Raw genomic sequence first — 26,375 nt, forward strand, 5'->3', positions numbered from 1 at the left:
ACAGAATGAGCTCCGGCCTTTCCAGGCAAATACAGCCTCAGAGTTCCAAGGCAGGACCTGTCCAGCTCACAGAATTAACTGCCTCATTACATCCTTATATACTGTAGGCAACTTCAATGACGGATCGGGAACACCTGGAGAAAGAGTGTTCCGATACCAAACTAGAGGAAATATGTTTAAACCAAATGGATGAACAAGCACAAACATTCAATAATTCAAAGAGCCTCAACTTGATATTTGCACCCATGTCAGAAGAGTTTCCAGGCAAAGAAAGGTGTTACAGCTTCAACAGTACGACTTCCACTTGTTTATTTTCTGGCCTGCAGCTCCTTCCATGAATATGAGAGTAAACTGATGACTTTTTTTCCCCCTATTTGTTTAAGGTTACCATCACAGCCTCCCTTCCTCTCCTTACTCCTCGGGGCCTGAAGGTCAAAGGTTACCACCCACGGGGACCCTTTCTTCGGAGTTCCTGAACCAGGGCAGCTCCACGAAGATCCTCCTTCTGGTCTGCAACACCGCAGGCACTGGGCAGCAGGCCGTCAGGTAACGGCAGACGGGTTGAGAAAGCACAGTCAAACATCAGGTGCTTTGACTCCTGAAAACTAGTATGCAAATTAAAAAAAAAAACATCCCGGCAGGAAAAAAAACAGCTTGCCAGACAAGATGAATTAGCATCACAAGGATGTTATTTTAGTTCTCAAGTTGTGACTGAGAGGAGTCTCTGAGTAACACAGTGAAGAGGAAGTCGAGCAAGGCTGAGCGAACACTATCTAAAATACAGAATAAAAAGACAACACAAAGTCTCAGGTTTTTTAAAATGATTTTCTTTTAGGTGCAGTCTCTGTATTCTGTTTCGGAACAGTTTGTTCTGGAATTTTCTCATCTTAGCTGGTCCTTTTGAAGGGACACACTGTCCATTTTAAATTACCTCCACTCTCACACACACGCGCGCACACTTTTCCCTGCTCCCGACAGCCTGTGAATCGTTCATCGATACCCTGGGCAGATTAAGAAATGCAATTCTCTTCTCATGTGGGCTTTGTGGCAGGATTTTCACACAGTTAACACTCTACAGATAAACCTGAGACACTTCTAATCAAGGAAAAGGTGAAACTATTATCAGTTCCCTGGTTTGTAGCTTGGTTTTCTTGTCAGACACTGTGAGTTATGATGTCATTCAAATCTTTTGACTATATTGCCAGGCAAAAATCACAAGCTGTGCACTTGCCTTCCTCCTAATGTTTCAGAGTAAACAGACTGTATTATAATCATCAGCAAAGATGCAATGATTCAAGAAGGCCATCGACGCTATACTCCGGAGAGGGCAGGGGTCATACTAAACTCATGTGGGTATTTCAGACTGGATATTGAGGATATTGAGGTAGTCATGTCTGGGACCTGTAAATCATTTAATCAGCTTGACTAGACCAGTGGACCGATATTTAAAATAAAATCTGACAAACTGTTGTCAAAGGTCTTTGACTTCACATCACAGGGTCTGTTTTTTTTTACTCAGGCCATTAGTAAAAGTAATGAGAGGATCTCGGGCTGAAGTAATTGCGAAATTTGTTCTGCCTCAGTGTGAAATGAGTTTTACTTAAAAGCTTTCATTCTCTCTTAGCATAAGTTAGGAAACACTTAAAAACAGAGACCAAAGTTCTTGTGTTTACTAATAGCCTGACTGGCCAGCAGTAGGTATCCGAATCAAATGAACGAGACCAAAAATTGAGCGGTTGGACTTTGATTACCATTCATGCCTAATTATTGTGTGCTGGTGCTTTGTTGTACAGAAGTGGTCCTCTTCAGGGAAGTAAACGCTTTGGCTAAAAAGCCATTGTCCATAATTAAAAGGATTCAGGCTAGAAAGGTTTTACCCTCTTCCTTACTTTCTTTCAAAATGCAGAATAATAAAGATTCAACAAAACTTTAAATCATTTACTCAAGAACAGTAGAAAGATGAATATGAATGGTCCTTATTCTATTTGCATATAAAATCTCATAACATTTAACCTAACCTGTCACATTCTCTTCATGTCATTACAAAGGTTACAAATGATAGGAGGCTTTTTTCGCAATTAAGGTCCCTTGGCTGCTACAGTAGTAGCTTAGTGCTTTGGGGATCTCATCTAGCTGTGTCTTGAAAGTGTAAGGGTTTCAGTAACATAACTGGACAGCTTGCCCCAGACTCCCACAAGCCTTTGTGTAAAGAATTGCTTTCTCTTCTCAGTTTTAAACATACTTTTTCTGTAGTTTCCACTTTGGATCCTGTTTCATTGTTCATTTAAAAGCAGCTCATTGCCTTTACTTTGTCAATACCTGTTTTTACCTGTTACTGAGATTACTTGTTCACAGATCTTGAACTTGTTAGTAGAGCAGGACTTACCTTTTCTAAATCCATGATGACTATCCCCTAGAATCATGCTACCATGATACTCTAGTTTAGTTCTGGTTAACATTTCCACAGCCTTACCTGTGATAGGAGTAAGGATCCTTGTCTGCATATTACTTAGTTCAGTTTTGCCATCCTTTAATAATGTGCTACATTATTATTTTTCCAGTAAATGGATATGACTCTTGTCTTGAATGACTGTCAAAAGGATTTTTGAATGGTGTATAAATAGCCTCCCTTATTTCCTTTAGTATAATCGGTAGAATACTTTTAGCCCCTGGAGGTTTGTGAAATATAAGCTATTCAAATACCTGTAACACTTCTGCCTCTTTTGTGATAACGCTGTTTAATAAAGAACATTGTCTTTCCTCAGCCCAAGGCATCTTGCCAATTTCTTCCTTAATAAGTGAAATCATTTTTTGATACACAAGTCATTTCCCTTTCATGCACCAAAGTTTACCGTTACAATCTCTGAACATTTACTGTACTTTTGCTGTTGTAGCTTTAATTTTATTTGATCTCCTATTGCAATACAGAATTCTTTTTTTCTCTGTGTCTCTCTCTAACTTTCTCATTTCTTTTTGAACTCTTCTTGCAATTTACTGTAGTTTGTTTCTTAAGCTGGATGTTGCTCTTTTTTAATTATAGATTCAAGTGTTTTCCTTCGCCTTACATTTTCTTGATTTGATGTATTAAAACATTTTGGGCCACTGATCTGTAGTGCTGATGTACTTCCAGGGTTTGTTTTTCCAGCAGAATGTCTTTAAATCTGGCACATGTTCGATATCTGGTGCCATTTATCCTCTGCTGGTTCCACACCCATCCTGTTCAACTCTGCTCCTCTTAAACTAAGTGTCTTTTTAGTCTGTTTTCCTGAAATTGTAAATCTTTGTTTTGAACTCTGCCTTATAATGTAGCGTATTCTTGTCTCAGTTGCCATGTGGTTCTCTCACCCCTGTTTCCTGCCTCTGCCTCGGTTGTGTGACTCGACTGGGAGCCTGGAGGGTCAGTGGGTTTTCAGGGTCTCTTTAAAGCCCTACTGTAGCAGCTGAAGAGGGAGAAAAACCCTGTAACCAGCTGAGCTGAGGTTCAGTGAACATCTTCCAGGACCAGGACTGGTCACCTTGGACAAGATCAGTACAATCGATCTATAGATCCATGTTCTGACAGACAGAGTAAGAAAGCAATCGTTAGTTATATCTACCGCTTACCATTTCATTTTCATCTGCTGACATCTCCATGAGATTTTCCCTTTCTGCGTGCGGAAAGTTAAAATCCCCCATTGTGACAACTTCTTCTTCTGCACTTAATTACGTTCTTGATTTCATTATGCAGCATTGCATTATAATGAATATAACTATAATTAATTATTAATATCTGATGATAAAGTTAATATTCATTGAACATAACCCTTGGGGATTTACACAGAATGGTCCTCTTTTATGTACATGATATAACGGTATATATTGTATGATTTATTTTAGTATTTTTTGGCTTTTTTTCAGGCTGTATCATTTACATTTATTTTATTAAAAATCATCCACCTTGTCCTCCATATAAATTATAACATGATTAATGATTCGGCCAAATGAAAATGAAAACGACCACCTGAGCACTTTCTGAATGGCTGTTTTTTATTAACGTGGCCGTAATGCTTGCAGTGGAAGCCGAACTGTGTGCTGTAGTCAGAGGAATAGGGTTTGTTAATCTGCTTTACAGCAGACGCTGCAGGTTACTGTGTCAATTAGCCTGTGCAGACACATTGCAGTAAGGCCCGAGCGCTGTTAGGGGTGAGTTTTATATTCAGAGCAGCTTGTATTCGGAATCCAAATTTTTTCTATTTTGCCTCATTGGGAATTGCAGTAAGATTCTGGACTTTTTTTAATAACATCTCTGACAAAAATCTCAGGACGCCTCAAACAAACCTTCTTTCCATGTCAGTCAAATCCTATCCTTCTACTCACTTCTGTAAGAATGGTTCAGTGCAGGTATGATGTCTGTCTGAATCCAGTCAATTAAAAAAGTTATGCAAGAACTGTACTGCGAAAGCTCTGCAACACAATTTAAAGTTGCCCACTTCTTCATTTCCATATATCTTTCAAACTCCCTTCCACCTTTTTGTGAGGTCATCAGCTAGTGCTATTGCCACAGGTTTTAGTTCAACGGACATTTGTTTAATAATTTCATGCTGAAAAAATATCAACTTTGATCAACTTTAGCACTTGTCCTGTTTGTGTTTTGCTTTGAGTTTTTCGTAGCTACTGGGCTCTGTGTGTGACAGTACCTTTGCATTTTATAATATTTTCTAGGATCAAAATTCCAAGGAGACACAAAAGAGAGGTCTTTAGAAATTATGTGCATGATATTGGCAGCCTTTGATAACAAAACTTAAAGTAATTCCATATGAACACAGAGCACTTTCTCTTTTTATAAATCTTTCACAAATCCTATGATGCTCCCAAAAATCCCTTCTGGGTATTGAATTATTCAATATTTATTTCATTTTAGGTTCAGACAAAAAAGCCTTTTTAAATGAGGCTTCCGTGAAGGGACTCTGTGTCTTCTGCTTCCGAAGAATGAACAGGAAAAAATTGTTATTTCGCTCACAGTCATAATTGTTAACCTGTGCTTGACAGTCAGAATGTGAATCACAGCTCAACCTCAAATCACCCAAGAAAATGATCATGTGAGCAGCTCCCTTCAGGCAGGTGCTGATTACAGTACATATTGCAAGGAGCTGATGAAGGCCCGTTTTCTCGGAGGGCCTATGGTTAGGATGACATTTCTGTACCTACAGAAGGAAATACGGTGGTAGTTGTTTTTTTTTCAGGAGAGATTGCTGTATCTTCTGCTGCTGTTACAGTAAATGTCAGCAGGTTGTGACCTAGTCCAAATATGTGGTTTCGTAAATAATACTTCATATCATTCCTTGCATTTGAATAGGACTTTTGCTCCCTGGGGAGCCTGAAGCACTATTGGATATAGGAGTGATCATCCCCGGAAGTGCAGCTTTTGTGGGTGACCCCAAAAGCCCCACTTCATAGCGGATCGGGAGAACTGAGACATTTCTTCGCCCCCTTGAATGAAGGGGGAAGGTTATGGGCTGCAAGAGTATACAGGTGAAGAGATAAATTAAGCATCTCCTACAGTGAAGTGTCCCTCATAAACACACCGTGGGCTATTGGCTTTGGTTGGGATTTGTGGACCAGAAGGGAGAGCGCCTCCTACTGGTGCATCAGTGTCACCTACAGTAGAAATGTAGTTTCCTTTGGAGGATCTCCAACCCCTGAACTGACCGTGACCTGCTTGAATCTATGTAGATAAATGATTTGATTCTGGTCCCCTAGAGACAGGAAACTGAAGATTACCTTTAATTATAGTAGTGCTTGTCTTGGCAAATCCGCATGGTATGCAAACCATGAAAAAATATTTGATTCTATAGTTCCTTAAATATCAGCTTGGTCGCTCATTTATAAAATCAGGCACGTGTATTCCCACATTCAGCCTTATGGTGCTGTACGTTTCTTCACTGAATTTAAAGGCTAGTAGAAAAACACAGGTGTGTTCTTCAGCGATATTGTGTCTTTGCGGAAGATGTCTTCGGTTATTGGTTCAGAGCCTCTTTTTGGTGGCACATTGTTTCTCTCATTTTCTATCAATTTCGGTTGATGGCAGGGCTCGCATTGCTTTGTGCCCACACATCACTACTGTAGGTACAGAGAGATGCTCATGCTTGGGCTTTTAATTACCCTGACATCTACCAAATGTACGCCAGGCTGTGGAGCACTTAAATGTATGGAAGAGATCAAAAGCTGCTGTCTACCTGAGGATCTGACAGGAAACAGCGTAAGGATCTGTCGTCAGCTCTGTTCCTCCAACCTCCTCCACTTGTGCGGTCATTCACATCATCCAGAGCCTGGACATGACATGTCTCTCACCTGATACTGTACTTGTTCAAACACTTTGTGATGTCCTTTCATCGCCTTCCTGTCGTTTCTCGATCAGGTCGGTCGTCACCCTGTTTTTGTGTTGTTGAGCTGGAAGATGTGCTTCCTGTCATTGCTGCTGCTGCTGTGATTAAAGAAATCAGCAGCAGCTCTGTATTATTAGACTCCGCTGTGGTACAGAGATACACTGCCTGCTTAAGACTCCTGCCCTTTAGTTTAGTGCAATGCTCAGTTGTGAGGGATGCAAAGTGACACCAAAGTGATACAGCGGCATGTTACTAAGTGACCCGCAGTGCACAAGAAACTTGCTCTGATGCCACAGACATCAGTATTACACTTGTACATAATCATTACGTGACAACATGCACACAAACATATTGCACACACAAGCACTATGCTCATGCATATTGCAAAGGCTATTTCAAGGAGAATTCCAAAAGCTCTAACCATAACAAAGCTCATATGGCTGTAAAATAAAAGCTGTTTCTAAATTGGCTGGCTATTGCTTGCATAGAGTTCTAGACCTATCTAAATTTCAAGCAGGGTGAAAACTGACCAGTAGCAACTGTGAGACTTGACTTTGTTGCTACAGTCCCTGCAGTAGTTCTACTTCTGTTCTGTACAACTGAAGAGAATGTGGTTACAGAACACAGTCTTAAAGGAAGCAGGCTCCCATTGTTTCATAAATTTCAACAATTTATTTAGCACAAACTAGCTTCAATGAAAGGAGTAGGAAAAGACCCACCAGGTTTACAAGGCTGTAGTATTTTGTATCGATTTGCTCACTATTTGTATTTGAAAGTACCTCCAATTGCCTTGACGGAGATTGTCGAGGTTCATTGGCACCATTTTCCTGTGGTATACCATGGTAAAAGCATGGTAATGTTCCAATAAAGCATGGCAAAACAGGATTGTTAAAGCCCAGTAATTGAATGGTCAAAGCATGGGAACACATGCACAGATTCTCATTTCTTATGGTGAATTTTCATAAAGGTTCAGCTAGACCTTTACAACACATTCTAGTTTCTTAAAAAGAACATTTGCTACAGTAGTCGTTTAGCAGGAATCTTGAATCTTTATAGAGCATATGGGAACTTTGAGGTCATACTGTATCAGCTGCTGTTTTCGTAGCAGGACTAGACCAGCATTCCTAGGTAAACTGTTTTCTTTCTGAGCCCAGTCAAGAGTTATGAGATGGTAGTGGTGTCAGTGGTTTAATTCAGGAGTAAAGAATGAATCTTACGCTGACTGACCATGAGAGACCGAACCTCCGTGCTCTCTCACAAATGCGTAGCTCTGATCAGTAGGCAGGTTGTTTACTGGTTGGCCATTCTCCCAAGAAGACAACCAGAAACTTTTGTTTTTATGTTTTTATGTTTTTATGTTTTTATGTTTTTATGTTTTTATGTTTTTATGTTTTTATGTTTTTATGTTTTTACTCCTTTATTGCTCTGATAGCTGTTTGAGCCCTCTGACTTTCACTCCAGGTCAACCGGTATTTGGAATGTGTTGTATGTGTGTTTGTAGGGAAGCCCACAAAAGATAAAAACGCAGGAGCTGGGGAATACTGCTCTCTCTCACAGTCCACAGCACACTTACCAATGTTTGGCCTTGTGTTTGCGTCTCCTTCACATTGCAGGTTTTACATCTTTTCGTGTGCCATTGGAATGGGGGGGGGGGAAGGATTTTGGACTCAAGAAATGCAGTTTTGAATCGGTTCTTTATCAACTCTATACCGGCCATAAGCTCCTCTAGACATTTACACACCTCAGCACTCTACAAGACAGGCTGTCCCAGCCTGTGGAATAAGAGAATGCCAAGACCTGCCAAAAGCCCACAAATAAAGCTCTCCCAGCCAGTCTGAAAGTGTGTGTGAGGTGGGTGGATCGCAGTAATAAATGAGAGATGGTCAGTCAGGAATCCACTCAAACAAGCATTGAAACTAAGGTGTAGATATTTAAGAATCATGGATGAACCTCCTTGCCATGGATTGCTTAATACCATTTGAGACCGGGAACAACTTTGTTAAATGATGGCTCTCCTGCCCATTGAAAGTGAAAGCTTGTTATAAATAAACATGCTGTCTGCATGTGAACAAGGAAATAGTTGAGTTATTAAATTGATTACAGTAAATATAGTTTATAGTGATTGTTGAATACTGGTCTAGTCCTGCTTTTGAATCAGATAGCCTGTGAGGTGCCCTCTTTTATATTGATAAATGAGCTGACAGCTGAAGGAGACTGAACCCCAACTTATTTCTTCTCTGGTCTCTGGAGTGTTCCTGCGCCACCTTCTAGCACCTTGACCCTGGACCTGCATTACAGTCCCTTGTGAAAAGCAATAGTGGCCTGATAATGAATAGGATTTAATCCCAAATCAAGTCAGCTACAGTTTATTTTTTAATAGGTTATTGGCTGACCCATGAACCAGCCCTAAAGCATGGAGAGACAGGTTCAGAGCACATCTGGGGTATTTGTCTCTCGGAGTTCAGTTGTGTAGAAAACTATTTGTGTGCACAAGGGTCCATCTTAATATGTTGCTTGTCTCTCGCTTGCTTGCTTTCTGCCTCTCGTTCCGCGGTGTTTGTCTGAGGCTGTGAGAGCATGGATGTGTAGAGATGCTTGCGAGTGTGTTCTGGTATGTCAGGGGGGGGGCGTTGCTCTGTGGAGCTGAAAGAACGCTGTTCAAACACAACAAATAAATAAGGGCTCTGAGTGGGATTAGCGTTCCAGCTGTGTGAGATCTTCTTCATACAGATGATAGTAAAAGAGACAGTTCCTCTGGCACTCTATTTTGAAGCGTACTTTCGTAAGTTTTTAAAACCACTTCCAGCTGAAACGTGCTGTGTAGTACCCATAGGGCAGCAGGCTGAGCTTATTGCCATAGATGATCAGGTTAAGAAAAAAGTCACTTGTGATGTAGACTTCAGTATCATGCTTGTTAGTTGACTTAAAAGAATCATCTTCTGTTGCCCTTTTAAGTGTTTCATTTATTTCCAGGTTTGGGCCTCCTTTCCTCATGAGGGAAGACAGAACTGTGTCTTGGGACCAATTACAACAGAGCATCCTCAGCAGATTATACTACCTGATGATCAATGGCGCACAGACGCAGGTAAATCGTCCGACCCCCTCATGTAAGTTGCAGTTCCCCGGCTGAGACATGCCTTCTCACTCGGGGACTTGCCCACTGAAACCAGGATCACAGCGGACCCCAGAGTGACCAGTCTCTATGACCATTTCCAAAGCGTGTCTGGAACTGCCCTGCTGTGCTGCTTAATTGGCTCAGCAATGAAGAAAAGCACAAAAGCAGATTATTTTAATCAGAAATAAGGAATTAGAATGAGGAGTTTTTGTCTGTAGGGAAGTGCTGGTGAGGATGAAATAGTCCAGCATTCACTATTCTGTATTAACTGGAATTCATTCAAATAAACTGGGCAGTAGTGAAGTCCTTTGTGTTATATTGTGGCTTTTATAAAGGTATCTCAAACCACTGTACATGAAAAATACAAACGTATGACAAATTCCCGCACGTGTAAAAGCCAGGTGTACAACACAACGAGCAGCAGTAGAAGCAGAAAAATAAATGTTTAGTGCTGAGAGACTAATTATGGTTTAAGTTCATGGATGAGTTCAAAAGTAGGGAGAGATTTCCAAAATCTCAGACCGTAGAAATCCAATGCGTAATCCACTGCAGTCTCATGTGGGGACACACCACAAACAGAGTATACTGTCTGAACATCCTGCGCTGGAGAGGTACTGTACACCATTGAAGGGTTTGATTGAAAACAATATTGTTTGAAAATTGACACAATTTTTGCCAGGTACCCAAGGTCAGAAATTCAGGAAGGACATTTTTGTTTTTATGGCTGGAGAACGTTATTGCCTGACTTAAGCTAAAACAAAATAAAATCTTGGTTTTCAATGCATCAAACCACGTCCTGCCCCAGACGTATCAATGATCTATTTTTGAGAAAGCAACAGCGCACACAATTACCAAGCTCGCTGATTAATAACACATCACACTGACTCGCAATTAAGCTGCAAAAGTAAAATGTCAATTTGTTTTGTTAGAAAAAAGTTCCATGGCTGTTTGATTCTAAATTCCACTTAGGCTTCTATTGACTTTGTTAATTTGTTGCTGGCAAAGGTAGCATAGAAATAGAAAATTAAAATTAGAGGGAAGCCTCGTACAATGTGTGGTAATCATTCTAGTTTCTTAGCTTTGGAAAGAATAAAGAAGATTTAGACAGATAACTTGCATGTAATCTGGTTCTTAGAGAAGGAAAATGGAGCCCGAGAGAGAGACAAAGTGAAGGAAAAACCTGTGGGACGAACGATGAATGTTAAGTGTTGCATTACTCTTTGTGTTAGATTTTTGTCCACCCTCTATACGATTTGGCAATTTAATTAAGTTGTAGCTTATTAAATCATAATCAGGAGCCGTCAGGGACAAAGAAGAAATTAATGCTCACAATTGAAATTGATGTCACTGTGAACCATTTTTTTTTCCAAAAGCAGCTCTGTCTGTAGATGACTCATGATTCAGAGCTAACCTTCAGCAGTTACACTAAGAGAAAAACACTTTGATTAATCAATTAAATACAGATTTAAATCCGACGTTAACTGAAGAAAGGGCTTTAGCTTAGGATGACACTGTTTCATATCTGTAAATAAGTACGATATTTATAGATCATGTTTACATATTGACATGAAAAATACATACTTGGCAAAGGTTCATCTCGTATCGCTATTCTCCACATGTTATCTCCTCTACAGTCTGCACCTGTGACCTCCCCAGTAGTTACCGTCAGTTAAGTTACTGCACTGCTCGACTTAAGCAGTGGATGCTTTTGATGACCGAAACAGCAGTTTCCCTGCCGTCTTGTGCTGCAAGCTCACAGATTTCGGAAAACCTGCGGATCTTAGCCTTCCTGTTCATGACAGCTTCATGGCAGGGGCCAGATGCCCCAGGGGGTGAAGACAGGCCAACGCGCGGGGTCTGAGGGAAGGCTGGTACACACAGACACTTCAGCACTCCTTAGTCTCAGTGCCGATTGTTCCTGTCCTAAGTTAAGTTACTTATCTTTTCCCAGTCCTTAGATCTGAAACAACAGAGATCGGTTTGCACAGAGGGCTGTGTAGATTGGTGGGATACATGGGTAGATTGGTGGGGTGCACGGGCAGATTAGTGGGGTACACGGGCAGATTAGTAGGGTACGTGTGGGGGCCATTGGATGGAAAGCTTTGAGAAACACTGCCTTTAACTACCGGGAATTTCTGGAGCCCTGGCACTTTAAAAATAAAACATTTTAGATTGAAAAATCCCTCCTGCTTTTCCTCCTGTTTCACAAGATTCTTCACTTCCAGTCTTGCACCTCAGAAACGGAGACAGCTTTGACCCAGAGCTCCTCAGCTCCTCTGCTGCTCGCTCGTTCGTTTGCTGTAGAACATAATTAATTGCGCAGTCACACGTTAGCGCTGCTCTGGTCGTGCTTTACAGATGTTACTCGCAGTAGAAAGGGAAAGGGACAGATTCGGCCCAGGGATCTTCTGTGGGGAGCGGACCACGCTGAGACTCAGGTCAGCCAGGAGGCTGGAGGAGCTGGCTGGGGAGGGAGGGGGGCTCTTGTCTTAGGTTAGGAAAAAGCAGCTAAAATACACCGAGCATTTCAAACGCTTACAACTCTGTCTTATTAACGAGAGGACTTTTTTGGCAAAGAAACCACTTCCTTTCTGGTTTTGCTGGATTGCTGCAGCACAGCTACCTACTGTATCTTGTAGCCTGATCTCATCAGCTCTCAGAAGCTCAGTCTCTTCAGTCTGTGCATATTTACCCAGAAGAAGGTGAAGAGCTGGATCAGACTCTGACAGTACAAGACTCGTGTTTTCTTCCAAGAAGAATTCAGTTTTTTACAGTCATTACTATCTGCATAGCTAAGTCTGGCCTGAGATAAATTTCAGTTTCAGCCTCCAAGAGTGAGGGTTTTCAGATGATGCCAAGCGATTTAACCACTAACTTCCTCAACTCTTCTGTTTTGTATTTGTGCGACACTTGTCGTAACTGTGTACAACAGGTGGCTGTCCATCCTTTTGTCATTGTGAAAGCAATGCCGATAATGTCCTATTAATCCAAGAGGCGTGTTAAACGTCTCAGTTCTTGGTGTTGATGCATTAGGCTCTTGTTCACACTAAACTCCTTATTGTTGCATGTTGCTCTTGAGCACTGACAGTGCTTATGAGGTGCTGTTAAAGCTGATTTGAATTCAACACTGTGGTGGCATGCAGGGGGCCCAGGGCTAGGAGTTTGCAGTCTTTTAATAACTTCCAACATGTGCCTGAAACCATCCTCTTTTGTTCTCGGCTATTTGTGTTGCTTGTAGGTACCTCAAGTGTTAAAGCTGTTCCTGAAGTGCTTAGGACGCACTGTTTAAAATCCAATTCAAATTGTCTTTAATTAAAATTTGTAGACATTCAATTAACTTCAGGGACTGGTGTTCTGTTCTAATTGACAGTGGTGTATTTATAGGAGCCTGAAAGCATGGGCTGAGCAAACCCATCCTGACAAGACAGATAATGTAGCTGCCAGTGCAGAGATAAGAGCTCATGGTCTCTCTCTGGGTAATTATCTTAAGGTAGAATGAGTTGTAAGTGATATTAGATGGATAGCTGCCTTCCATATGCTTTCTGACAGCACACTGAGATAAGGAATATCCAATACATTGTCCTGTGCTTAAGCAACACAGAGCTGGGCGAATAATTGAACTCACCCCTGCAAGCTCATGACATAGTACATAGTCTACAGACAGTGCTCAATCCATGCTTGAGCCCCTGGAAGCTGATGTCATCCCCTGTGAACCTCAGTAGCTCCTTGAATTATGCTATGACAGTGCTGGCCTTCTGGCCTAGTGGAAATCATCTCTGCCTGAGGAAGTACTGTGTAGCTCAGGATTAGGAGGTGCCTGAGAGACAGAAATCAAATGCTGGCAGGGGAACAGGGATTCAGATGTTAAGGGTTGGACACTTACAGTTGTCATCCTCCAACAGAGTTTTAACTGGTACTGCTCACAGCATCTGGGAGTTAGCTGTTCTTGAGATCTTCAGATGAAAACATGAAATTCATTCTTATCAGTTTCATAAAAGCATGGTGTCTTAATGCATGGCAAAAGGCTTATTCCAATGAAACACTCAGAGCTGCTATTTAACAGAAATGTAGTCCGTGATCCACTGTGGGCAAGTCAGCCACAAAGAGTGACTGCTCAGGACTCTGTGTTCCTGTGCACCTACAGTTCAGTTATAGCAGTGTCTGGCTGAGGACTGAGGACAGGTCTGTGATCTTGATAGTTGTCTGAGAGCTGGCAAATAAAAGGTTTCAGACTTGATCACTTTGGTTCTCCAGTCCACGATGCTTCCAGACATTGTGTTGTCCCTGGACAGCATTGGAAATGGAGAGGCTCCACACAAGATGATGGATATTTCATTTTTTTTACTATTTCTTTTACGGACGTTCCACCCCATAAACAAAGGCTGAAGTATAGAGCCCTGGTTATGAAATCAAAGCCACTTTCACAAGTCATCACTTCAATAGGACAGGAATCCTTGATTACCCCTGTGTCAACTGTGTATTTCATGTTCTAATATTTAAGACAGTGCTTACTTTTTCACCTGTGCTGTCAGCTCTGTGATGGACAGGGTTCTGCCTGGGGAACAATCGGGCTGTGATCATGTATTCTGTAGTTTGCGCCACAGGGGAAGCCGATGATTTGACATGTGACATCACCCCAGAATCTCTCTGGTGGAATTCTGCTTCACTTGGCCACCCTGTCTGTTGAAGGGGTGAGATTTGTGCATTAGATAAGGTGAGCTGAGGTCATCGGTTCACTTCCCAGGTGGAAGGACACTTATGTGGCCAGCAAATGCATCAAGAGATCAGTCCAGCTGGAAAATCCTGTCATCAGGCTGTCACCTTCTGACAAGAAATTAGTGTAAACTCTTTGTCAACAGGCTGGTGTGCAGCGTTCAGCACATTGCTGGAAATAGTGCTATGAAGGAATAGGTTCCTATACTCACAGAGGCGAGTTGAGTTTTATGTGTTTAAGGGTTCTGTCATGCTTCTTAATTGTTTCCAAATGAAAAGAGGAACAGCAGGTTCTTTAATTGCAGAGTCTTATTAAAATGCTGCAAAAGTGTTTCCTACAGAGCCAGGTATAGGATGAACAAAATTCCATTAATTAGTATTTAAATAAGCATCCGAATTTACAAGGGAAGATGTGCATTTTTTTCTGACCAGCTCATCACTTTTGATGTTCCTCTTTTCCACTGACTGAATTCATTTAAATTGCTTTTCAGCAAGAAAACTCCAAGATAAAAAGAAATTAATAAGCACAAGTCTTATCTACAGGTATACAAATCTGTAAGTAGTTTTAACTTATAGCTGGATTTCAAAGCAGAAATTGTGTCATTATCTCTTTTGTGTGAGCATTTTTTATTAGTTCTCCCCCAAAAACACAACAGGAAAATAATATTTTCAGCATTCCCTTGGTATTAACTGGAGTTAGGTTTCATACAAAGGGCAAATGCAACTACATGACCTGGCTATGTTAAACTGAAGACATACAAATACAAAAATACAGAGCCTTTTTTGTTGACAGCCTTGAGATGTGACTTTCTATGAGTTATTTCCCTTAAATCACAGAGACAGTGTAACTTAATGTGGCCAGATATGTCAGCGTGTGTTTTTTGCACTGACCACAATATACATTGACTCCACCTGCTGGCTCTTTGAAACATTACAGTTTTCTGTGATGCACAGTCCTGCTTTGTTAAATGAATAGGAGCGACTAGTAGGACAGTCCCCACACTGCTTAAGAAATGGAAAGAAGCTTAGCTGTTTCTTGACTCTTGGGGTGATATGTGGTGGCTGTAACCTTGAATTACATTAATTTAACAATGCAGTGTTTAACAAAAAATATTTTTTTGTTAATTTAGGTAGAGGGCTGCTTCTATACACTATTCAAGGAACCAATGAGTTTAATTGTGAGTTTGAACTTAAAGTATACACATGGGACTGGGATTCATTCATGTATGAGGTGACAACAGCAAAATAAAAAAACAAAATTGATTGGAGTTTATCCCAATTTTAGGCCAGGTGCTTGGCAGAACTGCTCTTCTTTTTCAGAAGTAGACAAAGACTTGGTCTTTGTGTGCGATTTAGCTTTTTGTCTTCGATCTCCCGTGTTTCTTATTGCAAGTCTGCGCAGCTGTTCTGATGAGCTGGAACAGGATTAATTATCATTCTGGCGCTCTCAATTCTCACAAGCTTTATGTATGAGAGAGGAAAGAGAGTAATCCTGGGATTCTGTAACATGGTATGTGATATTTCCCAGCCAGATGGGTTGACCGGGGCTCTTTCGAAATGAGTAGTACTCACGCACAGTGGTGGCGAAGTCCACAGCAGCCTGCAGAACCAGGGCGGTGATTCCACTGACAGCTCAGAGTGGATGCAGAGCTCTGTGCTGCAACTCCTCGTGATCGGAGGAGTCTTGCGCAACTTGCTCTGCTCACAAAGAGAACAGATGGCACGGAGTGTGGCACCCTCACACCCACCACGCCTGGGTGGTTTCCAACCAGCGACCTTTTAAAAAGTTCTCCTCCCTGCTTCTCATCTCTCTCTCTCAATAGGTAAACAGAGCCAGAGTCCCTGCATTCTCCTCCTGTCATGAAATACTGATGCCTTTCTGACAACTGAGAATTCAGATGATGCTTCAAATCTAGGCAGTTTCCAGGGCAGAAATATTGGTTTGCATAAATTCCACACCTTCTTATACTCACTTTGCTATTTAGTTTATGGGCTTTGAATATATATTTATAAGATGAGCATCAAAATAAACTTAGTACTCAGTGATTTTGGATATTGATTAAATATTTTGACTTAAGTTTGACTGATCAAAAATTGGTCGTTCCTGGCCCTGACACCATTCCCCTTAGCACTACAGTACCTCCCCTCATCAGGTGCTTGCTCACAGGTGACGAGGTGAGATCACCTGTTGAAAGTCCAGCTTGGTGGCAAATCAGGAAAGGAAGATGCTGGAAGGAGCCCGAATGGCTCATTTGTCAAGGGATCGATGCCTTTGTGTCATCCCTATGTCAGAGGCTGGACTTAGTTGGCTTACTGTTGCTCTCCATCTGGTGGTCTAACCTGGTAAGGCTACACAGTCTGTCAGTGACAGGCCCAGATCTGAGACAGAACAAGAAATGTGAATAATGGCAACCAGACTGGACAACGCTGCACTGATCGGGTCCTGGGATTTAAATTCCTGCCCTCCCTGTGGGATCATCTTTACATGACACCTTTCCAGCAGGACATCACATGTTCCCCGGGGGTTTGCATTGTTTCTGCACCCCAGTTGTCTCAGCAGGCGGGGGCAGCGTGCTCTTCAGCAGCATGCTCTAGTGTTTTAGCCTAACGGAAAACACTAGAGCATGCTGGAAAGGTTAGGTTAGGTTGGAAAGCCTAACGTGTCCCATATGGCTCATGTCAGAACAGCAGAGGTGGATCTGGCTGCGTTCCTGGTGTTAAGAGTTAAACAAACTACCAAGCACTGTTTATACAGATTCTGGAAACAATTGCCTAATGATTCATCAGGGTTGCTGCCTTGTCTCAGATTGCTTTTAAGAAGCATGAAGTGTGACCCCAGCTGACTGGAAAAATCTGCTTGCAGATCAGCCTCTTCTGCCCCCAGGCAGTGTTGTGTTAACCTTTTGCGTGAGTTGGTCTGTCTCATTGCCTTGTGTAAATACCAGTGGATCACACGTGTTTGTCTTTTCTGACCTCTGTGGTTTATCTAAGGGGGCTCGAGGTGGGAATTTATATGTATATCTTGATCGCCATCATTTACCCAGAATTTTTTTAAGGGTTTTATTCAATTATTCAGCAGTTATGCAAACAATTTGGAGTGACAAATGATCGGGACGGAAAATGGGAGTTACTGTATGTGCAATTTAACCTATGACAAATATCGTTGTTTGGTCCAGCAGTCAATCACATCAAAGGTTTAGCTTAATAAATGACTCTTATTAGCCTACAGTGCATTAAATAGAACAATAGAAATGTTTTTTCAAGCAGTGTGCAATTCAAAATGCCCTGCCTAATAAGCAATACATAAGATTTACCCAGCCTAGCACACATGTTGAAGAGCAAACAGTTTTTGTTTTTTGTCAGAGGAAAGTTATCCCTATTCCAGCATGCCGATCGATACCGTGAGCCTCTTACCTTTTTAGTAACCCCTTGCAAGGAGGCATTGAGGTCTCAATTTAATACTGTTTGCATTTACGTTCTGTGGGAGTTTCAGAGTGTGCAATTTGAAGACAGCTCCGAATAAAAACCGTTTTCCGTGGTGGGCCGTTTCACACAGAAGGGAGCCCTGTGTCAAAAGTTCACAAGGCGTTTTTTGAAAAACATTACCCCAGTGTCAGATAACATCTGGGTTTTATCCTTTCTCTGGAATCTTCCTATTTTTTGGTGGTTTTCCTCTCCATCAAGATTGATAGCTGTGTTGATTCTGGAGTTTTAGTTGATAAAAAGAGATCTATTAATAATATCTTATCTAAATGTCCTAGGTCCTTGCTGCAGGGTGGAAATGAGATTCAATCCAAGTAGAGCTCTCACTCTGAAAGAAATGGTGGAACAAGACTCATGTAGTCAGAATATTGCCTAAATATTTTCACTTAGTATGTTCTAATGGCATTCACTGTTTGAATGAGAGCACTGCCATTTACATGTACTGCAGGCCTTCTGAAATACCTTTTAAAATGAAGATTTTAAAATATTAATTTTATTGTTACCTTGAAAGGTGACCTTTCTCCAGAGCTTATCTGGGATCTCTGTGTTGTCAAGACAAGGTGCTGTGTCTTACTCACTGCTGCAAAGAATATGACATTTTACCTGGAGTCCTTGTACTCTGAGCTACACAGTACTTTGAGGCATTGTTTAAAATTCAATTGCTGTGAACTAAATGCCGTGCGATATATAATTATAAACCTGTTCCAACAAAAGCAGAAAGAAAATGAAAGGAAGAGAGAGGCAGGGAGAGAGCTTGAATCCAAAGAAAGCAAACGCAAATCCTTGCAAAAGTGAAACATCATTTGAATGTTTGAGGAAAGCACTGAGAAAGAGAGATTTATCATGCCGTCTTGTGGCTGAAGGCCTTAGCACTGTGTTTACAAGGCCTTTTCCTTTAACACAACGCTTTGGTACACAGACCTTGAAGGATCTGGGTCACTGTGCCAGTGGAGTAGCAGTCTCTGAGCTGTGACAGTCACATTCAGAATCCACAGACGAGGAAACTATGAATGCCTTCGTTTTTCCAGTTGCTAATCCAGCACCTGGCTACCTGCCTAGCAGTATTATCCTAGGGCTTGTTAGTTCAATGGTATCCACGGTGCTTTTCTCCATTTGAAATGGTCTTGTGCACACTGCCATGGATTCTGGAGTGTGTACACATGCACACGAGAACAACAACATGCAACACTGTGTTATAAGTTACTGAAGCAGATTGTTATTATGGAAGAAATGCTGTTGCTATGCATGGAATGTAAATTGTTTTTACACCGATGCATTTAATATTCACAAGAAAAGTAATGTTGCTGCACTCTTGTAGCCCCGTTATTTATATTCCTGAACTGTGGGATGAACGTAACCTGTTCCATCTGTGCTACACATATATCAGATGCCCAAATCGAAATTTCCTGGGGGGTGTTTTGGGTAATTAGAATGAATTGCTTTATCGGTTGATCGAGACTATCTCGTTAAGAACACAAATGCCTTTGGAAGCCCACAAACAGAAGACTTTTTTGATTTCATCTTGCAGTTAGTTTTCATTAACCACCTAATTTATTTCTTTTAGTGCTTGGCTGCTGTTCTGCTCTCTTGTGGCAGTACTTACAATTAGGCCTTTTTGGAGAGTCATGTTGTTTTCTTTAAATCTTTGATTCTCTTGCCTTTTGACACCACAGAATACCTCTGGTTTTTCAATTCATCTGGATTTTTCTTTCACTTCTGCCCAGTCTGCAGCATGATGCAGTACTGCTGTAAACTTTAACGGAGTTCTTTTTTAAAGGTGAAATTGCAGAGCAAAGATAAAATCATTGTACTTGGAGGTCTTAACGAGACCGCGACCTTATGCTGTACCTTTTCTGATGCCTTTCTTACAGAATGCAGGAATCCTGTTCAAAATCCGAGTGGTAGGGGGGTCCGCAGCCTACAGCTACCTGTCTCCTCAGGACAGTCGTCCCCTGTGTCACCCGGCAGTGGACAGGTAGGAGAGGCCCTCTGTCCATCTGATGAAAGGAGAAAAGCAAAGTGCTGTTGGCTAAAATTATGTTGAGTTTTGGATTTGTCTGAAAATGTGGTTGGGATGTCACAGATATGTCCTACCAGCAACCCAAGAAAAATGTGCATCAGGAACTTTGCCGAGTAAAAATGGCATTCCCCAAATTTTGCCTCCAAATATCTAAGAGGAGAACTGTTTGTTTCAATTGAAGGTCGACTGTATCATTCCCTTGTCTGTCTTGAAACGAATGTGCTGACGACATAATAATGAAATAATATTAATGATGATTAATAATAATGTAATTAAATTCCGTCAATGGCCAAGAACTGATCAGATCCTGAGCTAAGGAAAATCCGAGATTTAATCAGCCTGTGGTTTCAGGGAAGGGCTACTGCTGACTTTGAAATAGTTTCATTTTAATTTTGTGATATCAAAAGTATTGAAAGGGGATTTAAATGAAAATCTTTTGGAAGTGCCTGTAACCCTAACAGGTGTCCTTAATCGCTTTAATTGAATTAATTGAACTGAGATACAGAATACCTCCCTGTTGAGCAGATATAATCTGGGAAAATGTTCTTTTTTCACCATATTATTATATTTGTTCAATATGAAATAATCATGAATGCGCATTTCTGATATTTTTAGTATAGTGTGCAGTCTTGCCCCTGGCATTCGAGGCTTTTCTCCAGGTGAAGTAAATTAAACACCATTTTAGTTGCTGACATTAAAACCTATTGATATTCCATCAATAATATTTTCCTTGGCATCTAATACCCACTGAAGTGCATTATTGCTTTTTGATTTTATTTTTTTAAAAAGCTTTCATTATCTGTACTGAGTGTCGTGGGGAGAGATCCTGCTGCTTGAGAACAGTAAGATTAAAATGCAGACAACAGACAAAATGCTTTGTAATACGTTTGAAACATCCATTAGTATGGGACATTTAATAAGGCTTCTTCTGCAGTACCGTTCGCCGAACGCCACTGTGGGGGTCCATTTAAAGATGCTGCACTCCAATGTCTTATCTCAGAGCTACAGGGCATTGTTTGGCGATAAGAAACAATTAGAAACTGCTCCAGAAGATTATCATCATTACCATACCGTTAATGGACCGCCTTTCTTTTATTGCTGTTTAAACTGAACTGCATGGATGGATTATTGCGGAAGACGCGTACGTTTTTTTTTAATTCCTGGGAAAAAAAAACAACTTCTGCAGAATGGAACACAGCTGTTTGTAGGTTAGCGCTAGCGCTGGTGCTGGTTTTGCCACCATTTTTTTCACTAATGTGATCACAGATTTTAATTCTTTTGCATCATGGCATCATAATTCAGATCTATAATTTCTTTTGTATCAAAATGTTATCATCCATTATGTTCAGAGATGTCAGAATTGACTCAGACGTTTCAGAAAGGGCCATATTCGTCAAGACTTACTGCAGTAGTATATGCTTATGGTTATAGGTGTACTCGTAATTACTACTTTTTCCAGTCTGACTGTTATTCCAAACTCCACTGAGCTCGCTCGGCTCAGGGTAGCTTGAATTCCTCAGGCCAGAAGACAAGCTAATATGCTCTTCCATTTCTTGGCCAGCGAATGAGGGGCAAAATGTTTTTTTCCTCGTAAGTGTAATCTTCCACCTCCCCTGTTCCAGCAGTGGGCTGTCTGAGGTTGCTTGAAGGATCCGATCCCTTATGATGGCGGTGTCGGTACTCTCACTGTCCTGCACCCCACCTCTCGCATGTCTCCCAGCTGCCTCTGAGCTTTGCCTTGCAAATGCCTTCCAAATGCCCCACAGAAACATGAGGCTCTTTTAGTTTAATTGCCATACCAATTCTGATACAGTCTGCATTTGAAAAGCATAACAATAAAAGCAATTCGTATGAACTATGAAAAGTGAGAAGACTCGGTTTCCTCCATTTGTAAAACTTGTGTGCTTTCAAACGATGCAACAATATCTAGGTTAGGTTCAATAAGTTCAATTTATAGTAGTATCAACAGAAAAGGCTTCCCCTGTGTACTTTCTTTTTTTAAAATCTCTTCACTCCATAGCCTTCACTGTGTCAGTCAGCGTTTAAAGACTTTGACAGGACCAAATGCTGGTTTTGTAGAGTGTGAATACAGATCTCAAGTAAGTATGAGCATCTTTTTAAAGGCACAGCAGTAATGTTTGGCTCTGATCACCAGCTGGCGGGCCACCTGGCTAAATTGCTAATGTGCCATTTACATAGGCAGTCAACAAGATCCTTGGTAATACAAGCTGTGTGTGTGTTTTCTCCCCTTGCTCATGCCTCTAACTTGCTTCTCAACTCTGTAGTGCTTGCCTGAGTCTGCCAGCCCCTTCTTCTTTTGGGAAATGGAAACAGACGTGACAGAAATACATACACAGCTTTACAAAGCACCTGTGAGCTCATGTCTGGAAGACTTGAAGGATTCCCATCATTAAAGGCTGCAGGACAATTAGGATTAGGTGCACAGGCACACACCTCAAACATTAAAACACTGGACTGCCAGGAATGCAATATACCTTTTTGTGACTGGCTGTTTTATCCAACTTATGTTCTGGAGAAATACGAGGCCGAATTCAAAGACGTTGCATCAAATACATGTACCTGCAATATCTTAGCGGTATGATCAGCATAATAAAGTTTTCAAAAAATGAATAATTTATAGATACCAAGAGATTGGAACTAGGCTATGTCATTATCCAGCAGTGTCTGGGATCTGCAAAGTGGTGGCAGGCAATTTTCCAAAGGCTGCTGAGACTGGGAGGGGGTGACTCAAGAATGCTATCCTTGGCATGGCATGGATCAGTGAATCTGGGAACTTCTGCACAGTTTCTGTGGTCCATGGTAGCTCTGCTGCAAGGCATTGTGGGAGTCGTAGTGTATAAAATGTCAAATGGCTCAGTGAAGTGTGTGTTTCATTTATATAGCGCTTTCCTGGACACTCCACTCAAAGTGCTTTACAGGTAATGGGGACTCCCATCCACCACCACCAATAAGCAGCATCCACCTGGAAGATGCGACGGCAGCCATAGTGCGCCAGAACGCTCACCACACATCAGCTATCAGTGGGGAGGAGAGCAGTTCAGTGTCCAGTCTTCATGCTACGAGGGTCATAGTGTTGACCTGAGGAAATAAAAAAAGAAAAATAGGCAAACTGGCAAATCCAAATATACAATAGCCCATTGCTTCAGGTCATTTTTTTACTGAAACTCTTTTATCATAATTCCATTCTAAACCGTCTTTTTAAAAAGTTTTAATGGTATTTTTGGCACTATTGACCTTCCATGGAGATCAGTGCCATAACGGATTAATTCCACAAGTAAATCAAAGTCAAGAAAAACAAAAGCACAAATGATTTTATAAATCAATGAAGAAAACTTTGAAGGGAAAGAAAGCACTTTGTAAATTAAAGCAGAATGGGATCCACTTAAAGAAAAGGAATCTAATTAATTACAAGTGGAAGTAAAAGGGATATTAGAAAGGCCAAGAGAAAGATGAATGGATGAGTATTGATGTGAATATAATGCTAGCGATGGAGACTAAAATAATAAAAGTTTTTGTCAGTATTACAACAGCAGAAGACTAGTGAAAAGAATGAACAGTCTCAGAGATAAAAATGGGAAACATTTAGACAAATGGGAAATAGCTGATGAATTAAATGTTTCTCCCAGGTGTTTACCAAAGAAAAAAATGGCAACATCCCTGAGACTGAAGAAGACTAAAGTTCCTACTAAATAGTATCAGCATCGTATCTCCACTTGTACCTAAGGAAAAGAGGTGTCACTTAAAGGTTATGAACAAAACCCTTCTAACAGTCATAAAAGAGTGAAAGAAACAACCTCGTTAATTATAGACCACTGCATCTTACAACTATCGTAAGGAAACGGGAGCTATAATTGAAACTAAATCAGAGACAGCATCCAACACAGTGCATTTACATTCTCTGAATATGCTTCTGGGAAAATTGATGTGTGTGTGTGTGTCTGTGTGTGCCCTGTGATGGACTGGTGTCCCATCCAGGGTGTGCCCAGCCTCATTCTTGTTGCTTGCCAGGATAGTCTCTGGGTCCCCCATGACTCTGAATTAAGCTGTCAGAAAAAAGATGGATCTGCATGTTTTCTGTGCTGTCTCCAAGCGGTGTAGTCTCTAGGTTGGGGAACTGTAGATATATGACTGGCACATCAGTAGCCACACATGCACAAAATAACGTTTCTCAGGGAGGAGTTTAGCAGAGGTCAAAATGGAATTGACTCATCAAATGATTCTCCTCATCAGTAGGGATCCCTTTCAGACTCCTTGAGAAAGGGTGCCTACACATAAATTCAGGTTGAAGGGGGCTGCCTGAGCTTTCACTGGTGACTACATGCCCAGCAACCTTAGAATAATGAATTATATCATTTCAAAAACATTTGTAAGGGCTTTAAACAATTAGCTTGTAGGTGTTGATTTATTGAAGCCTACCGTTAAAGCAAAAAAAATCTTTTAAGGGCATGGCAATGTGCAGGACTGTCTGCCTTATCAGGAGAATTGACTGCTGTGCAATGTCTGAGAGGGTGAAAATAAATTAATCTCTTTTTTTTTTTTGCCGGCATTGCTTCTGATGCTGGAAAATAATCGCTGGTGCATAAATGATAAAGCCAATTAATTCCTTTCACGTTACAGAATTATTCCAAGCTGCCTTCAAATCCTTACGGAAACACAAGCAATTCAGTAAAGAAGCTGTGTGTCGGAATTAATCCGACATGAGTTTTGCAGGAGTGCCATTTTTTTAGCCTTTCGTTCTACAGTAAGTTCTTAAATCGAGTGGCTTTTTGCTTTTTTTTGGGGAGGGGGGGTTGTACACAGATAATAGCTGTGGGGAGGGTGTGAACCCCTGAAACATTTTTGTGGAATCCTTTCTGTTCTTTTGAGAAAAGAACTTGTGGATCTGCTGTTGTTCTTGCCTTGTGCATTTAAAGAAAATATCCACCAAAGAAATACCATACTGGTGATGCACGCGGGCCTCATTGTTTCTAAACCTTGGTATGGTAACGTGTATCTTGAATGATATTAACTCTCAAGTACCGACCACTGTTTCTATGTCCTGCACCCAAAAACAGGAGGTTCACTGCAAAGACAGGATTAATCACTGCAGATGTTTATTTCACTATCAAGTTTCTCGAAGTGATCAGAGTCTTGTATCAGTCTGGAGTCTGTAGGCATGCATTTGTTTCAGAAACTGCAGAACGTACCCACAGGCTTACAGATCTCAACATGGGAACGCTTTCTTTTTCATTTTCGTCTAAAGCAGATTCGGAAATGACATCTCCCAGGCACCCCGCAAGAGTTAAAAAAAAACATCTGCTATAAAGGAAAAACCAGAGTGAGCCGCAGCACAGATGTTGGTTCTATAACAGCGTGCACATCACTGTAAAATACGAGAACATTTTAATAAAACAGGCATCTAATCTGATTGAGTTTTGAATGGAGCCCCATCCTGGTGTGATTACAGGGGCTAAAAGGGATTAGAGATATTTGGTTTTAATAACTTTGATTAGTAATTACTGTGTGGGATCAAGGGAGATCAAATCAAACATAACATTTCAAACATTATCAATCAGTGTGTTGACTGAAGTTGTAAAATGCCTGTTTGTTGGCCGTTTTACATGTATTTATAACTACAAGCAGAAGGAAAATATTAAAATATGAAACCTTGTTTTACTTAGGCTCAGTAAAAGAAATACCACTATCATGCTTCAGTCTTGAATGTATGGTAATAATATTCAAGTGTTTCCAAGACACATGAGCTTTACCTTAGTAATTCTCTCCCGGCCATAATGTATGCTTTCATTAAACCCACCCATCTAATTGGAAATGCTATTTTAATTTTTTGCTGCATTATTCTTAGTAATAATTACAGAAAATCAAGGCACGACTGGAGATTGAAATTATGCACAATTAGATTGTCAGATTATCGGACGGGAGAGTGAAATCATTAACTCTTTGAAAGACCAAAGACAGGAACTCTTGCACCTTTAGTTACAGCAGACATGAAAGGGATCATTTAATGTGAAAGAATTGTACTCTCTTTAATTGGATAATTGGATAATATGCATTATTACGTCAATATGTTGGATGTCATTGGGTACCAAGATATCATCTTCTTTGAGTCTAAATCTGATATAACAAAATGAACAGATATACAAACGTTTCGTTGCAAACGAGGATTCTTCGGCAGATCCTGGGTGCAAAACTCCTGGTGGGGTTTTTGTCGTTAAATGTAAGTGTCCTCAGCTCCCAGAGGACCACTGTAATCCTGCAGTGTTAGCCTCTGCTTTACTAACAAGACCATCATAAAATCAGTCGGGCTTTCACTGCCTCTCAGTATAACATCTTAAACTGTCTTTAGTGTAAATACTTTGGTGGATTTTAGACAGGATGAATTATAGCATTGCTATTATAAATAATTTGTTTTGTATTGCTGAAAAGATCAGACAAGAAACTCAAGGATTTACTTTTTGTAAGGAGTAGCAGAACCCACTTAATTTATGATGTTTGAAGCAGATGGAGCATTTCTGATGTAGACAAGGCCTACCTACATCAAAACAGAACTCGGAAGTTAAGTTTATCTAATTAAAATGTGTGCTGTTTTCCATTGCCAACAAAGAAAATAAACATTCTGAGATAATGAGCCTAGTATATGTCTCCTTCAGATTGGTTAATT

The 26,375-nt window shown here is 40.8% G+C and overlaps 1 protein-coding gene across 6 annotated transcripts in view; it reads left to right on the top strand.

Annotated features, from left to right (window-relative positions):
• The window catches only part of usp43a (ubiquitin specific peptidase 43a), a 142,834-nt gene that overhangs the window by 88,577 nt on the left and 27,882 nt on the right, over positions 1 to 26,375 (top strand). For all 6 annotated transcript variants that reach the window (XR_001479425.2, XR_001479424.2, XR_001479426.2 and 3 more), the window contains exons 7-9: positions 384 to 546; positions 9,339 to 9,450; positions 19,548 to 19,651. Coding sequence is in view for 1 of the 6 variants with exons in the window: in XM_015356133.2 (XP_015211619.2) it covers positions 384 to 546; positions 9,339 to 9,450; positions 19,548 to 19,651 (379 nt within the window). In the remaining 5 variants the exon portion in view is untranslated. The remainder of the gene's footprint in view (positions 1 to 383; positions 547 to 9,338; positions 9,451 to 19,547; positions 19,652 to 26,375) is intronic.

This window comes from Lepisosteus oculatus, chromosome 9, assembly GCF_040954835.1.
Source record: "Lepisosteus oculatus isolate fLepOcu1 chromosome 9, fLepOcu1.hap2, whole genome shotgun sequence".
NCBI classification, from domain to species: Eukaryota; Metazoa; Chordata; class Actinopteri; order Semionotiformes; family Lepisosteidae; genus Lepisosteus; species Lepisosteus oculatus.